General features: G+C 44.1%; 1 protein-coding gene across 2 annotated transcripts in view; it reads right to left on the bottom strand.

The window, feature by feature from the left end:
• MAPKBP1 (mitogen-activated protein kinase binding protein 1) overlaps window positions 1-16,870 on the bottom strand; it is a 159,168-nt gene that overhangs the window by 55,692 nt on the left and 86,606 nt on the right. For both annotated transcript variants that reach the window (XM_019519055.1, XM_019519056.1), the window contains exons 4-9: window positions 12,490-12,552; window positions 11,810-11,867; window positions 8,729-8,899; window positions 5,665-5,802; window positions 4,552-4,734; window positions 3,133-3,293 (exon numbers count right to left, since the gene is read on the bottom strand). In XM_019519055.1, coding sequence (XP_019374600.1) covers window positions 3,133-3,293; window positions 4,552-4,734; window positions 5,665-5,802; window positions 8,729-8,899; window positions 11,810-11,867; window positions 12,490-12,552 — 774 coding nt within the window. The remainder of the gene's footprint in view (window positions 1-3,132; window positions 3,294-4,551; window positions 4,735-5,664; window positions 5,803-8,728; window positions 8,900-11,809; window positions 11,868-12,489; window positions 12,553-16,870) is intronic.

Genomic DNA, 16,870 nt, shown 5'->3' with positions numbered 1-16,870 from the left:
CCCCTAATAAATCCATGCTGATTGCCCCTGAGCATCATTTCTGATGCCGGCCCATCACAAATGTGCTCCTTGATGATCTTCTCAAAGAGTTTCCCCAGGATTGAGGTAAGACTGACAGGCCTATAGTTGCCCGGGTCCTCCCTCTTCCCCTTCTTGAAGATGGGGACCACATATGGGGACTCTATTCAAGACGCCTTGCCATTCTGACATCAACCCATTAATCATTATCCTTTGCTTGCAGCTATTGAGCCAGTTATCTATTCCACCTTATAGTAGTTTTATTTAGCCTACGTTTCTCCAATTTGTTTATGAGAAGGTCATGTGAGACCTTATCTAAAGCCTTGTTGAAGTTCAGATACACTATGAGTAGGGCCTGGTTTAAATCGCAATTTCAAATTTTTTGTGAAAAATCATGAATTTAAGTGATTTTCACAAAAAACGTGATTTGCAACAAAATGCCACTATATAGCCACTTGCTAGGGAGTTTCCCAGCAAGGGGCCATACCATGGCATTTCACTGCAACAAGACAGTTGCTGTGAGCATTGGACGGAGTGGGGAATGCAGTGATATAATTTTAATTGCAGATTTTGCCAATGGCCATCCTTAGAATATGCTCCAGTAACTTCCCAGGTACTGAGGTGAAACTAATCAATCCCCTGGGTCCTTTAAAAAAAAAAAAAGAGAGAAGCATTTCATTCGCCTTTTTCCAGTTTTCTGGTACTTGACCCATGTCCCATGACTTCGAGAAGATCATTGCTAAGGACTCTAAGATCTCCTCTACTAGTTCCTTCAGGACCCTGGGATGAAGCTCTTTCAGCCCTACTAACTTGAAGTCAGACACAACAATAGCTCTCTGACCATCTATTTTGTTATCTCCTCCATAATCTTGTCCCCTTCCTTATCCAGATAATCCTTTTTAGGTATCTGACTGCACCTTAATTATTTTGTGAAGACTGAGGCAAAGTAGCTGTTGAGTAGCTCCATTTTCTTTGCATCTTCTTTAAAGAATTCACCCTGGCTTGTTAACAGAGGGCCCATAGTCTCCCTGGTCCTTCTTTTGAGGTCAACATGCTTCTAGAACCTCTTCTTCTTATCCTTGTTGATCTCACCCTCCTTTGTGAGATGCAGTTTGTTTTTCATCTTTGCCTTCCTGATTTTGTCCCTGCAGGTTCTTACTACTTCCTCACATGCCTCCTTGGTGATCTACCCATTCTTCCATTTCCCTTATGCTTTCTTTTTGCATTTGAGCTAGCGTGAACTTACAAAGAGAGATGCTCAGAGGACAGAGGTTTGGTAATTTACAAAAGACACTGAGCTCTGCAAAATTGGGCTGGAAATTTTGAGGAGAGAGACCTGCTCATTGTTCAGGTCTCCTGGCCAAAAACTAAGAAAAATGTCTTTTAAAAAGTGTTATGAATGCTGCAAAACTCCAAGCAAAGGTTCAAATTAGGTTCAACTCTAAAACCCTGCAGGAAGGTTATGAGTCACGTTCTGGCCACCTTAGCATGCAGAGGCCAGGGGAGATTCATGCAGTGGCCACCTTAGCAAGCAGAGGCCAGGGGTGATTTAAATGGAACGACTCATGTAGTCAAGTGCAGCTGACTAGGATTAAAAAATTCTGGTTTTTATTGCTCTCCCTGCCACTAACTTGCTGGGCAACTGTAGGCAAGTTTATTCACCTTTCTGTGACTTATTTTCTTCATATGCAAGCTAAAAATCATGCTTATGCTCATCTTTATCAAAGGGAAAATGGCACAGCTGAGTAAAGAAAAATCATTCTCAAATAATGGCCCCAAATAAAGGGATTTACTCTATTACCTCAGGAACTGCGCCTCCCTCTCCCCCACCACACTCCAAGATGCAAGCAAAAATGTTCTCTTTCGCTAACAGATATCACCAACCGCAGGAACTTCTCTCATCCCAAAAGCCAAGGGAGAGAATGTGAGCAGTCACTCACATTACATTAAAGGAATTCACTACCACAATGGACAAAAAAAAAATTTACTCCAACTAATATATGAACCCTTCACCCCAGCAGATCAGACTGATGCTGCTTGGAGCACTCTAGACAGGCAGGTGCCAATGTACATATAAAATGTATCTGTAATTTATTTACAGAGGCTACCCCTGCTGCCACCCTCAAGAAAAACAAGCACATGAACTGTGAAACTGTCCTTATTGACATGGTGAATCCAACTCCTGTAGACATTATTACTACTGGGTCTTTCCCATTATAGACCCTAGGAAACTAGAATAGGTTCTCTTGATTTAAGAGGGAGAATAGAGCCAAAAAGGCTCACCTCCTCTCCCCTCTTGGGCTTACATCAGCCTACCTAGGTAGTTGTAGCCATAGTATTATATCATCTAGCTCAGCAAATAGAAGGATTAGGTGAAGAATCTGGGGACAAGGTCCAAAGAGAATATACAATAATTGAAGGTTTGTAAGTCTGCACCCTAATTTTGCAAGTGCAAACTATGGGAGAAACACTGGAGGGCTGGGGAAGAGGAGCACAGGACCTCTTTTATTGAAAGCCAACTAATGAATGCAGCTGTGGGCCGTAATGCTGGAGACCGGCATTCCACAAAGAAACTATGGTATGCACTGGTATAATAAGAACTTCTGTGTTTTCCAGTTTCCTTTAAAACAAACACAGTTAAGATTGGAATCAGCCCTACAAATGCATGCTTAGGAGTCGCATGATTGCCTCTGTCTGGGCAGAATGAAAGACTTGGGACTAGTTAAGAGCACTTTTAAAGAGCAAGTGATCGGCTTTCACGATCAAGTACTACCAGAGTAGGTAACCTCTTAAAAGTTGAAGCGATATTCCCAGCTCCATCCCTGGGTTACCATCCTGCTCCCAATTTAGCCTTTGGGCAATAGATAAACAGTAAATTATTCCAATTGTTTACTCAGCCCTCCCAAGAAGTTTTTGCCCTGTTCAACCTTATTGAAACACTTAGGAAAAATTCAGTGCCTCTGTAGAAACAAGCTAAGTGTGAAATGGGGTGGGAAGGAGATGGGAGACAAAGGAAAGGGCAAAAAAGAAAAAAAAAAGGAGGACAGAAGGCACAAGATGGAAGGAAAAAAGAACATGCACAAGGGCAAGAGACTGGGTTCACATTTACATTACCTGGCTTCAGTGATGCTGGCAATGTCTGTCCCCAAGAAATGTGGTTTCGGCAGCGTAGTTATAAAGTGAAGGTTCAAAGGGTTAAAAATCCGCACTGTGCCATCAGCACAACCACAAAAGATGTAGTCATTGTTCACAGAGATGCAGTTTGCCACAGTAGTCTGAGGAAGACACAACACCAACCAAAATGGTAAGCGGCACTCTCACTTTGAAGATCACCACATGAATGAGAGCGCACGAAGCGACTAGGGTCAGAAAGCCGAAGCGAAGTGAAGTGATGCAAAATGAAGCCATTGAGACTGAGGAAAAGCCTGAAATCCTGACTTCCTGTTTGAGAAGCATCAAACCCAGTTTGCTACAGGAGCTAAATAGTTACTGAGCAGGGAGATTCAGCCCTCAGGGCCTGCTCCTCTGTGGGTCCAAATTAAACATTACCTCTGTAGATTTTAGCAGAGCTACACAGATTTTTACACCAGCTGTGGATCTGGACCAATGAACATTTCTCTTGTGCTCCTGAGATATGATCCGCAACACAGGCTGGGAAACAACATCTAGTTCTGCACAAGCCACTGAACATGTTTCCTGCTCCCGAGGGACAAAGGTGGGAAAAGTGAGAGTATTCTTCCTTCTGCTGGGATTTTAACAAATGGCAAAAAATGATGGAAAAATGGAGAAAGGGCGAGTTGAAGGCAAAGACTTCATTCTGACTTACTGTGAAGCTGTCGGTGTTCTGAAGAGAAGGAAGAGGGGAAAGGCAGAATTTAGAGCAGAAAGGAAACAAAAGAAGAGACATTTCATTTGGGGAAGCATGGAACCGTTTTGCCATGGCTTCAATACGGTGAACCTTTCAGGGTTACCATTTTGCTTTACATTTTGTGGTTTTCTACCTTAAATTTAAACATGAAAATCTCAGACCTCCCAAGCTGCTTGGCCAGCAAACACCAGCCAAGTCCACTACCACACAGAAAAACTGACTCTAAGACTCATGAAGGTTTTGTTTCTTGGGTGACAGGAGACACTGCAGAAGCAGTTTGCTCTGTCCCTGATACAATGAGAGCTCCCCATCGTCACTAACATCTCCTGACCCTGCAACTCCTCCCCAACAGGGAGGAGCCACATCCAACCTCTCATAGACAGAAGGGCATTCATTAAAGGGTTAAACCTTGCAGACAGCATCTCAAGAATTAGAGGGCCCCCTCAATACAATCCCTTTCAGTGGCTAGCTTTGGAACAGAAGGCTCCATTTCCATCTCTGCCCTTTTAAGTGCGCCCTTTCATGGAACAAGTTAAAAGTCTCTAAATTCTCCTCACGAGTCAACAATTCTCACTGCTAATGGCAGCTGGCAGCCTCAAGATGTCCCTGTCTCTCCCACTCCATGTCAACAGGCATGATCTGCAAGGACAGCAGACACAACTTACCCTCAGCTCCACCCACTTGTCTAGCAGTCGTTTTTCATTGAATTCACACAGGAGGCCTGAGGAGGTGATGCAGAAAGTGCTGTCAGCTTTTTTACCCCTTCCACATGCCACATCAGTGAAGAAGTTGTTCCTCAGCTCTCCCAGCAAACCAGAGCGCCCTAGCAAGGGGACTGTGGCATTCACCTGCCAAAAGACAACAACCTGCTAGTGACAGTATATAACATGCTACAGTAGAGACTGCTGTAGACAGTCTGACAAAAGAGGTTGTAATAACTAGAATGACAGGGTTGGCAGCAATCTCAGTCTCAAGGATCATACAAGTCCATCCCCCTGCATAAGTGCTCAGTTCCCTCTTCCTAAATCAGCCTAGCCAGACCTACTTGCTGCAGCTCCAGAATGCATTAGGACCAGCAGTAGCAGCAAATCACAGGGAAGGAGTACCTGTTTTCGGCAATCTGGCATACGTGTCAGCCAATCAGAGGCACTTGAAGCAATGCTGGGGTTAAACAATGGCTGGTCTTCCCTGATGACTGAGACCAAGCTGCAAACTGTACTGACTGATGCATCAATGGAAGATTCACGATATGAAATGTGAAGTTACCTTCGAATAAATTTGGCTTTGGGCTACTGATAAGCAAACTAACATGGAGTACTTTGATATAACACAGTAGCAGAGGAAGCCATGTAGCTAAATCCACTATCAGATGCTCTGAAAACACACCCCTCAAAATCACAGATGTCCAAATCAGAGGAAGAGGCACAGCATAGGTATGACAAGCACATCTGTGTTGCTACTGTCACACACAAAAATGGAAGTGCCATTGAAAAAGTGTGTCAGAATATAGTAGAACTATGCTCGACTGCCACATGTGTCTTTGCAGTTGAATATGGGAAACCCCGGTTTGGGTGCCATGTGCAACCTGCCCTAAATAACTGCCCACTGGAGGTTAAGGCTTGAGAGCCATGGTCAAAAGCACTCTCATCCACTTCAACTGATAAATCAAAGAGTCATTCTGTGGGCTCCTACTCCCCAAAGCTATTGGAAAGAGCCAGATACTAAAAAAGCCCTGCTCACTGCTTCTCCTTGACACTTTTCCCATCCCTTGTTCTCACCTTGGAGGTTTTGCTGTCATCCAAGTACCAAAATTTGATATGCCGGTTACCAACTGTGACGAAATAACTACAGTCCTCTGAGAATGACACTGCTGTCACCTTGCTTGAAACCTTGTTGGCTGCCACCACAATGTTTTTCTGAAAAAAAAGATAACTTGTTTAAGCATCTTGCTTGATACAAGTACTGAAGAGGTTCATTTCAACTATAGGCCTGGCCTCAGCCATTAATCATATTCTAGTAACTAGCTCATCATGCCTTTGTACCAGTCCCACTTCTCCATTGTCTTAACTAGATGAGTCAGCAACCACCAGGGTCCACAGTAACAGTACTGCCTGGGCCTTGGCTATTGGTTTCATCATCACAGGGAGCTCAGAACAAGCATACTTCCCATTCTAAACAATGAAAGCACAGTATGCCAATACCAGCTGGAGGTCTTTCAACCCCCAAGCAGCAATGGGCAGAACATCCAGAACAGGTAGTATGTATCTTCCACAGGAAACCACTATAAATCTCTTCATGTGGGGAGTGGAATGAAAGTACAGATGGGCAGAGGAGATAAAGATGCTTCTGTTCAGCCCTAGAGGAAGAAGCAAGACAGTTGGGTCTGCTGCAGTTCTCCTGTGCACACATCAAACGCCCAAGGGAACAGGAGGGAAAGAAGCACAAGAGAGGGCTTTTCCCAAGGAGAATGACCAGGCTGCAGGAGCAGCCTCTCCCTGACCCTTGTGCTTGAACATTTTTGTCCACTGATTAGTATCCAAGAGAGGATTAAAAGCTCTTGTCTCCCTCCTCTGTGGCTGCATCCACACGAGCACGGATGTTTGTTTCCCTAGGGACAAGCAGCAGCTACTTCCCTGGGGACTGCTACTTGTCCCTGGGGAACAACCATGGCACATGCCCTCTAGCACATGGCAAGTTACCCAGGGTGGGGTAAGGGGGGCTGCCCCCACGTGCCCCCCTGTTTTTTTTTTTTGGCATAGATTTTTTTTTTTACCCCAAGATCTCCCAGAAAAAACACCCCCCACACTGCAGGGTAGCAACATGGGGAACACCTGCACATGTTCGAATTAGTGTGATGTGTGGTGTTGCAGACAGGTCTGTGGTGCCACCTACCACACATCCACACTCGTCTGGATGCAGCCAGTGAGTTTTAAGGCTGGGCCTCTTTCTGTAGTATTCAATTACCCAATAATGCAACAACTGGAGATATTAAAATGTTCACTTGGATCAACAATTCTTATCCTCATTTTTCTTCCCTCCCTCCCCTCTCACAAGCCATTCCTCCAATGCAGTGTCCAACTCAGAAGCTGTGGCTCTCCAAGAGGCCTGCTGCATGTCTGTCCCAAGTTGCTGAGAGACCTGCAGAGTCAGGGGAGCAAGATAAGGCTGTGGCACCAGCAGCACAGAGGCAGTCTCCAGTCCAGATGCAGTGGGCTTTAAGACAGCTCTTCCCCAAGTGAGAAGACAAGGAATGCTTTTAGAGCCCTCCCTCCCAGTCCTCAACAATCACACAACTGCTATGGGCTTTCCCCTTGTGAGAACCAGAAAGTACCACAGACTTGTTTCATCAGGACCAAACTTCCAAATCAGCCTCTTAAAACTGAAAAAAGGGATATCACAGTAGCTATCTCCTATGCAAGAGGAAAGACGGCCTTCTGGTTAAAGGAAGGTTCTGGGCTCCTGTCCAGTGCCCAATTCCAGGCTCTGCCACTGATTTCTTCTTCTATGACTTTGCAGAAGTCATGCTCTCTGACTTCAGTTCCCCATCAGGAAAATTAGAAAAACAATCCTCTCTCCCCATATTTTTCTGCAGTGATCTATTAAGTTCTTTGGCACAGAGGCAGTCTATCACCCCATGTATGTGATACAGGGACAGGGACTCCCCAAGCAAGCACTAAGAAATAAACAATACAAGAACACAAAAACCTGGATCACCAAGGCAGCACAAAGATTTTCATACTAAGTAAGCAATAACTTTACTCTATGATGCATTCATCTTTCAATCATTATCTTCAGTTGCCTTATATAGAAGAACTGAAAGATTACACACTGGATTTTCAATGGACATAAGGACTCTGCTGTTTAAACTTCAGAGAGAGAGACTCAGACAAGAACCGGGCAGGTTCAGAAAGCAGAGTCAGAAATATTAGCTAACAATGGAGATGACACATGAAGAGAATCTGAACTGTAGCCTGAGGGAGCTGATGAAGTAGTTAACAGCATACCAAAGGGAACACAGACCTGCAGCTGCATAACAAAATTAATAGTCATATTAAGATTTAAAAAACCCACATCTCTCCTAGAGAGGGCTGGTTACTGCCAGAGGTAAAGACAGAAGTAGAGGGAAGGAACCAACTCAAACTAGTGGAAACATGATCATATGGTTCTCTTAATATCACAAAGGGCCCCAGGCTCAATACGTTTATTGCCATTATAAAACACTTATTCAATGTTGTCAATTTGCATACACAATCTAAAAGATAATAAAATAAAGCACAGCCTGTACTCTGGTCTAGCACTGCCCCCACTCAGAACATATCTGGTCCCTGTGCCAGGTATACCCGATTACCTCCATACAGCTGTACTGACCGTCCTTTTTAAGCGCTTCTCATTCCTCCTCCTTGCATCAAAGAAACGGTTTATAATATTCCCATTCCAAACAGAACAAAAGCAAAATGATTCATGAATGTCCATAACAGGGACTCACCAAAAAGAGACAGTGAGAGAGAGACTTCTAGTTTGTAACCCCCTCCCCTCCCCCATCATCACCTTCCCCCAGATGAATTAGTTTAACCAGGCTCTATAAAAAACACGAGACACTAACAGTCTTGCAGCCCAGACCCCTCTGACTCCACAGCAAGAGATCATCCATCTTGTAAATTGTAAGGAACAACCCTGGGGATAAACTAAATAGGCCTCTTCCATCTCTAGCTTGTCTGATTCTATGAATGTCAAAGACAGTAGACTTAAACGCCATAATCAGACTTACCGAGAGCCCCTCTTTCTCCTCTGTGTGTACGCATGTTTTTCCGTGACATTAAACCAACCTTCCTTTACACTTACCTTCCATGACCACACATTGACGATCATGTCATGCTGATAACCCACTGAGACAATGTACTTGGAGCTAGGCGAGAAAGAGACGCAGGCCACGCCATACTTGTGTTCTTGGAGCTCAGCTACCTGCGTTCGTTCGGCCACATCCCACACCCGAACAGCTGGCATGTGTCCACTCTGGAGGGAAGAATGGGACACAGAAAGCAATAAACCTAACTCATAAGGTTACACAACAGCCACAGTTTATCAAACCAGGATAAGGAAAGAGCTCAACCCCTAGACTTTCTATTTGCATTACAACTGAGACCACAATTATAATGAATTACCTAATTTTATCTTTGCCCTTTCAGCCAGTATCCAAGCAGCTAATAAATAACACCCCCCAAAAATTACAAGAAAATGAATCAAAATTTTCACCCATCTCCGTTCTTGATAATGGAAATCATTAGCACAAGGGTAGCATTTAGGGGGTCTTAAACCAGGTCTCCACACCTCAAAAACTTGATGCCACAATTGACAGTCTCTCACACTCTCAGAAAGGACTATGGGACATTAGCCATATTCTCACACTCAGAGGCTATCACTCATAGTTAGGGTTTCAGACACATGGGCAGAAGGTAGAGCAGGACAGAGTGCACCCCTTATTTTGGAATATTCGATCTGTGAAGCAGCAGAAGGCTATGATCTCCAGGGATGTTTGCCAGCATTATGTCTGCGAGAATGTATATATATATGAAGAGCATATATGAAATAAAATACTGGGTAGGTAGAAATGCTTGCCAAATGCGTGCCTGACAAGCAAACCCTACTAAGCATCTTCCTCATGATTTCACACGGAAGCCTGTCAATAGGTAGCCCTGCAAGATAACATCTCCATGGCAACAAGGCAAAATGCGTCTTTTCTGGTCTGGGTTAAAGCAAGTCACTTGACTGTGTGTAGGAGTAATACATTTGCTTGCAAAAAAACCTGAAGCCTGGAACCCAGAACTGAGCATGTTTAATTGTCCTGTTGTTTCACAGCTTTACCAACATAGTCACGTGCCCTGGAAAACTACAGCAGTCACATTTTAGCATGTTCAGCTCAGTTTTCCCTGCTAACATGACACAGTTACACTTAAGACAGCAGAACAGACTCAATACAGCTACTCTTCAAGGCATTTATATTTCTTTAACACATGCAACTTTTAGATTTCCATCTGCCCTTTGAGACCTTACCAAACTGAACACATGTTAAATAGTGTAATATTCACCAACATTAAGTTCCATCAGCTCCCTACAGACAAGAAACTTATTCTTCTGGGGAAAACCTCCATTTTCTTTTATATTTGAGATCTGCAGACTAGAGTTATCACATATGGTGGCCTGAGGGGCAGCTTCTACATTTTGACTCCAGAAAATCTAGTCATGCATCAGCTTGAGGTATTACTAGACAGAGCCAATAGACCTGAGTTTGCTAGAAATCAGACAGCATAAGCTGAATGACTCTGGGTCAGCAATTACCAAGCTATTCTAACTGCAATACTTCAGGAGGCAGAACTAAGCCAAGAACAAGTGCTACCACCAGCAGGGGACACTATAGGACAAGATAAATGCTCAAAATAAAGGCCTCTAGGAGGACACAGACCCAAATGGCTGCTGACCTGGTTAAAATAATTTTTTTTTCAAAAATTTTGAGAAAAGAGAAATGGAGGAAGAAGGAAAAATGTTTCACCATGTTGCAAATTTTCCACATTCAAATTCTCAGCAAAGTTTCAAATGGAAACACTTTGTTTTGCATCACTGGGGAAATGACCAAAGCACATGCACATGAGCATTTTTAAACCTTCACTCCATACCTCAAGCAAGGAGGAAAAAAAGAGTCATTCAAAAACCATCAAGGTCAAATTTAGCTTTTGGAAAATAAAATATTTGGCTTTAAGTCTTTATAGCAAAATTCTAAATTTTCAACCAAATGAAAACCATGTTTGGGTTCAAAAAATCAGTTGTTAAAAATAGTTTTGATGGATGATTTTTAACTGTCTGTGCTGTGCAGCTGTAACCTGCTACAGAAGATAAAGCATAGGTCACCCTCTGTACTTGATCTACAAAACAGATGAGCATTATAGCCTTATCTAGGAAGATTTCCAGTTAGTAAGAGCCAACATCTTGGCAACCGAAGCAGGGGCTTCCAGGCCTAAAACACTGAACTCCATAGCCTGCACTCAAGCTTTGTAGCTTGGGGTTGTAATATACTTCTCTCTTCTGCTGTTGGGGCCCAGAGAGGACCTGTAACACACACAGTAAGTCAGTTACATAGGCATGGAGTCCAGTGACACCAAGCATTAATGACACACAACAGCAAGCCCAGTGTGACCAAAAAGGGGACAATCAACATTTTTGTGGGTTTCTAAGATCCAACAGTTCCAAACTCCAGCCACGTACATTATACATTTCTTAGACTTCTAATTCAGACCAGACCTGCGATGCTTGCCTCCCAGACATTTGAAAGGCAAAAGATGTCACCAACAGCAAAGTGTACAGTGCCAAACCCACAGACACCAGTATCTGTCACTAATCCAAAAGCTCCATTCCACACAGGCTTTTCACTTTTTCCATGACATTGTTACCATCTTGGATCATTTCCTGAGGGATAAGACCCTAAATTCAATCCAGCAGCTAGGAATTCGCAATCCCTTCCTTTCCTTCTTCTGTGATGTTAACAGGTGGAGTCAGTGTCCTTAACTAATCTCCACACTACCTTTAGCACAAGGATACCATCCCAGGAGTTTTACCACCAAGATGGAAAGACAGAACACCTAAAAAAAAACACTTTTTACAGGCATTTAGTAGCAAGTCAGGGTCATGCTAAAGATAACTGACAGAATGCCAGAACTGTATTTCCCTATCTAAAACAGTGCAGAGGTTCCCTCTATAGCTTTTCTAGGAGTAAAAACCATGTGGAAAGGCATGCAGACTAAACAAAACCCAGGTCTGCTCCATAGTTTCCATCCCCCAATCTATAGTAACTAAACTTCTTCCACCCCAATCTAAAATGGTATAGACTAGAAAGATGCACCTCTTCCCTCTTAAACAGTTTTCAGCACTTACCTCTCCAGTAACCAGATACTTTCCATCAGGGGAGAAAGCGAGAGCTGTAATTGTTTTCCTAAAAAAATATAAAGAGAGAGAGAGAGAGAATGGGATGCTATGAAATGGTGCCAGTACTTGATTTCACTGCAATCTGCCATGACTGGGGAGTGGAACAGGATGAGCTGGAAGGAGGCCCAAGTTGCATGTAATGACCTGGCATGGCGGTTCTGTTTTCAGGGACTGAACACTTGCAGTGGGGATTCCCTGCAATCCAAAAAATCTAGCGTTGTGTTAGCAGCAGAGAAAGGGTCCTGCAGGCCTGGACTTGCCACTGAACACAGGTCTTTACCTGACAGCTGGAGGGTTGACGCCTCAGGTGAAAAAAAAATTATGCAAGCCTCACAGAGTTAAAGTAAAACAGCCTCCATGCCATTCCTTAGAGAAGTTCTTCCTGAGCTCTTGCCTAACTGGCATTGCTACAGCTTTCCCTACAAGAACTCATGCGCAGAGGAGCTAGAGTTAAATTAGTTTGCCGTTTCTCCCCATGATAATTGTTGCTGGTGGAATTTTGGACTGAAGTAGCTGGGAGCAGGGTTCCTGCCTCCTGCAATTCTTATGATTTTGTTAGAGCCATAAAAAGAGGACCTGACTGTTACCTCACCATGTAACACCAGGACAGCTGTTTGAGTTGCACTCACCTGGAGCTGTTTAGAATATGGTGCTGCTTGTTTTTCCTAGGGTTGAATAGCACAACAACGCACCTAGACAGAGATAACAGAAGAACAAAATGAGATCGACATAATTGGCTGTGCGTACCAAAGCAAAAGTTATTCTCCTGTCCTTGGCACAAGAGTGAAAAAGCAGCTCAGAATCACTGCTCCACCTTCTACCCTCGTGGGCTGAACTTCAGCTATCTGCGATGGATGCTAATGCCATAAACATAGTCACTCTCAACTGTGAGCCCTGGGTCTCCTACCAATCACAAGCTAGACAGAAAGATTCATTAGGAAAAAAGTCTTTACAACATTGCCATGATTCTGTCCCTCTCCTGCACCCTCCCCAACAGCTATGAAAATGGCCCTACACTCTGGCCACCAAACCAGGATGTCTACTTAAGTGGACAAAGTAGGGAGTGAAGAAAGAGGGGTTAGATGAGGGAGACCTTGGGGGGGGGTGGGGGAAGGAAAGAATTGTGCCTATTCTCTGTGCAGACTTTAACCAGATTTCCATCAACACCATCTTGCCAGCAACTGCCATTCCAGCTCGACCACCTTGCCTAAAATAAGCCAGTGACTAAGACCTAGCCCTACTGGGACAGTAAGGAATTGTCCACGTTGCTTTCATGATAAGCCTAGGAGCACCACTGTGAAGCACAGGCCACCCACTTACTTCTGCTCCAGACATGCCAATTCCCAGAAACCAGACGACCTTGGCACATCCCTAAGCATGTGCTGGCAAGCACACCTGAGAGCAGAGGCTGGGCACGTGCTTGACTAATCCAAGGCAGCTACTCTGCCTCACTGCAGAGTCTGGTACACACTAAGCAGGAGTGAGCAGGCAGAGCACACTTTGAGGGGTGTTCCTTAGCTCTGCACAGAAGCCGCATAGACAAGCTTTAAGCAATCTTCCATTCCTACCTTCCACAGTAGTCAAGGATAGAAAAGGCTTCAGTTTTGAGCAAGAGTTCAGGTCACTGACCAGTCAGAAAACAAGAGGCACAATGGAAGAACTCCCCTGGCTTCACAGGAAGTTGGGAATTTTGTCCTTAGCATGCTGTGCTGGCCCCACTTCCATGCTACAAGCTGGGTAAGCTCTTCCCCTTCTCCACAAGGGTAAACCCTTTAGATGACATTTCAGCACCCTCACACAATGCTGTGCCATGTGACAGCACAGAAACACACACTTCTGTGCCAAGGTGTCATTGTTGCAGCACAAGAACAAAGAATTATACAAAAATCGCATTGCCCAAACTAATAAAGAGAACATAAGAATGGTCAATATAATGTCAGATTACTTGTCCTTCCAGTCTGGTATTTTTATTCTAATACAGATCAGACTGCATGGCCATCTTTGATCTGACATACACACACATTCAGTTTTTGCCAAGATGGATTTTACTTTAGTATGTGAAGGAGGAGCAGGGCAATAGGTTTGATATTTTTACATCTTTCCCACAAAATTCAGAGCTGGATTGGCACAAGTATAACAGACTAGTGCTTTTCTGATGGCCTTATGAGGTTTTGGTCAAAATCGTCTGCAGTGCATGAACACTGGAAGGAAACCCTTCTAGTAATGACCCAGTGAGAAGCTGTAAATGCAGAAAAAAAACCAACAAACAATGCTTCTGAAAGATGCCTGCATTTCTACCCAGTGGAGTGTTGATTCTGGTGCCTAATGACAGTCTAGATGGTCAACTTGTTCACTAATTTACTGGTAACTATTTCAGAAGCAGTATCCAGCTTCTCAGGATTACCAAAGCAGCTTGCTTAGACAATTACAGCACCTTTTGCTCTCAAACGGAACTCTGGTTTGATTTCACTGATATTTATGGGACTGTGCACTACTTGGTGGCAGACTTACTGCTGCACAAGTGGTGTTTCCAGGTAGTCAGAATTAGGTATCGTTTTCATCTTCACAAAGGCCCTGCAGAAACTCTTGACAATAATATTTAAAGGTTTTATTTCTAGGTTATGGCATCATCCTTAACCTGAAAGCATACCCCCCTGAGAGCACTCTGCAAACACAAAATGGTACTTTTAAAAATAATTCAGTGATTGGCCTGAGAATCTTCCATGAATCTTTTGTTTCTTGGTGAAGCACTTGCATGTTTCCCAATGAAAGGCACTATAAAAGTGCCAATTTTTTTTCCCTAAAGGAAGCCCATGTGCAGGGATGTAACTGGTTTCTGATACAAAGAGGAAGGAAATCCATCTGTCACCATCACAGCTGCTTCAAAGGGTCATGGAGAAAGTTCTATCCCTCTGCAACAGGAAGACTGCTTGGAATAGCTGAGGTGTCAGTGCGAATGGCTCCTTGGAGAGGTTTCAGGCAGCATACGGGAGGGCACGTGACTGTGCTGTGTGTGTGGCGGGGAGTGGCTAGCATGAGACCCCCTAAGAAGAAACAAGCAGCTCTGGTAAAAGGGAAAAAACAAACATTTCTCCAAGCTAATTTTAGAAGAATGGAAAGGAATCGGATGTCAATAGCACATTTACGTACTGTATCTGAGTCAACAGCAATTTGCCTTTTTCTCAGATGCACATCTAGTTTCTTCTTCCTCCCCTCCTCCCAGCTCCACTCCTTGTTCTTTTCCAAATCCTACTGGCTAGGGACATAAACAACACATAAACTGATATAAGTGATTGGAAACCGGTTTAAACCACTAACAGAACAGACTTAAACTCCATTCAAAATGGCCAAAACTGGATAGATGTATTAGACTTAACTGATTTAGGTTAAATAGGTTTATTAAACTTGTCCCCCAGATCCCCTCCAGATTAAAGTTAACTCACAGTTCTCCAGCATCCCAGGACGCTTTGTACCCCTCCCCCTGCAAACATCCCTCACAGGGTGGGCAGGCTAGCCTTAGCCCAAGCTGTCTACTCCAGCCAAGTAGGGTGGCATGCTTTAGTACCCTCAGCCTCTGGTCTGAGCCACTGCAGGCATGTGGCTGCATTTCTGGAATCAAAAGCAAATGTCTGTTCACTTGCTTATTGGTTCAATTTATGCAGCTTAGACTAACCTGTGAAGACTGAATTGATTCAGCCTTGGGCTTTTTGACTGTCTGTACTTAGCCCCAAAGTCCCTGCCCCTCTCCCTCAGCAAGCTAATTAAAAGCAGATTTATGCAGAAGTCTGTTTCCTTCTTTCTTCCCTTCCTCCCTGCATTGGCCACCCACCTCCCCAAAAGATTTGCTAAGATTAAAAAGTCAATTATGCCATTTCTTTCCAAAGCTATTAATCAACTCTGCCTTGTTGCATCTTGTGGGATAAATGATCAGAGACAGAGTTCATGGGTCAAGTTCCTCCCTGCCCCTGCAATCTTGGCTATTAACAGATGCCGCAGGGAAGAGAGAAAACTCCATTTGGACATCAAACAAAAGCCTGGCTCCTCTTTTTTCAAATACAGTTTTCCTTGAACGTTGCTGCAGGAGTACATGAGAAGAGCAAACAGCTCCATCAACTTCAGATCAGTCACTTCCATAGCGCCTGGCTCATAAGGCTATCTGGCTTGTCCTCATCTCCCAGGAGTTGCAGTGCCACAGTGTGGCACTCTCCTGCCTCCCCCAGTTTAGGCAAAGCAAGAGTACCAGAAGTTGCTTACTTTTCCCCTCAGATAACTGAGATAGAAGAAGGAAGCATTCGGTGAGATGGGGTGGCCACATGCAGCAAGCACAACAAGTGGCAGAGGCGGCCTGTGTGGGTGGCATATGGAAGATCGAGGAGGGAGCAGGGAGCACAGCTGCAGATAGGGCAGGGAGCAGAAAGCAAAGCAGCAGATCATGGCAGAGGAAGAGGACTGGAGTGACACTCACAGAGTGCAGGGCTACTTTGTGACATGCAAGGTTGGTCCCTATGCAATAGGGAAACTGTTCTCTCTCAAAGTGAAGGAATCCCCCAAAATGAAAGGATCTAGGGTGCTCCTGAAAAGTGCAGGCAAATGGAGAGCTGTTTCCCTTTTCTACCTCACCATCAAGATTGTTATTGCCCCTATTAGGAGAGCACTTTAAGCCTGTGTATGTGTACAGACAGCTCTAGACAAGGGGCCAGAACTTGCCCAAGAATCTGTCCTGTTGCTGGTGCAGAAAACACTCCACCCACCCTAGACACAACAGTTAAGATGCATGCTTGAGCAAGACCAGAATATATTACAGGAAAACTAATTATGCAATAAGAAGCCCAACACAAAACAAAAGGATTACCCGTATTTTAAAAGTTACTAAGCTGATGAACTGAAAATTATAGGCTGTCAAACGTGAATATTGTGTGACCTAGGGCAGTAAGGCTCGCAAAGTCACTAAACTTCTGGAGGGACTGGAAATATTTAAATCAGCTGGTCCTGACGATCTCCACCCCAGAG

The sequence above is a fragment of the Gavialis gangeticus genome, unplaced genomic scaffold (assembly GCF_001723915.1).
Source record: "Gavialis gangeticus isolate Ggan-Ray unplaced genomic scaffold, GavGan_comp1, whole genome shotgun sequence".
In the NCBI taxonomy this organism is placed as follows: domain Eukaryota; kingdom Metazoa; phylum Chordata; order Crocodylia; family Gavialidae; genus Gavialis; species Gavialis gangeticus.
This window is presented reverse-complemented; position numbering and strand designations above follow the sequence as displayed.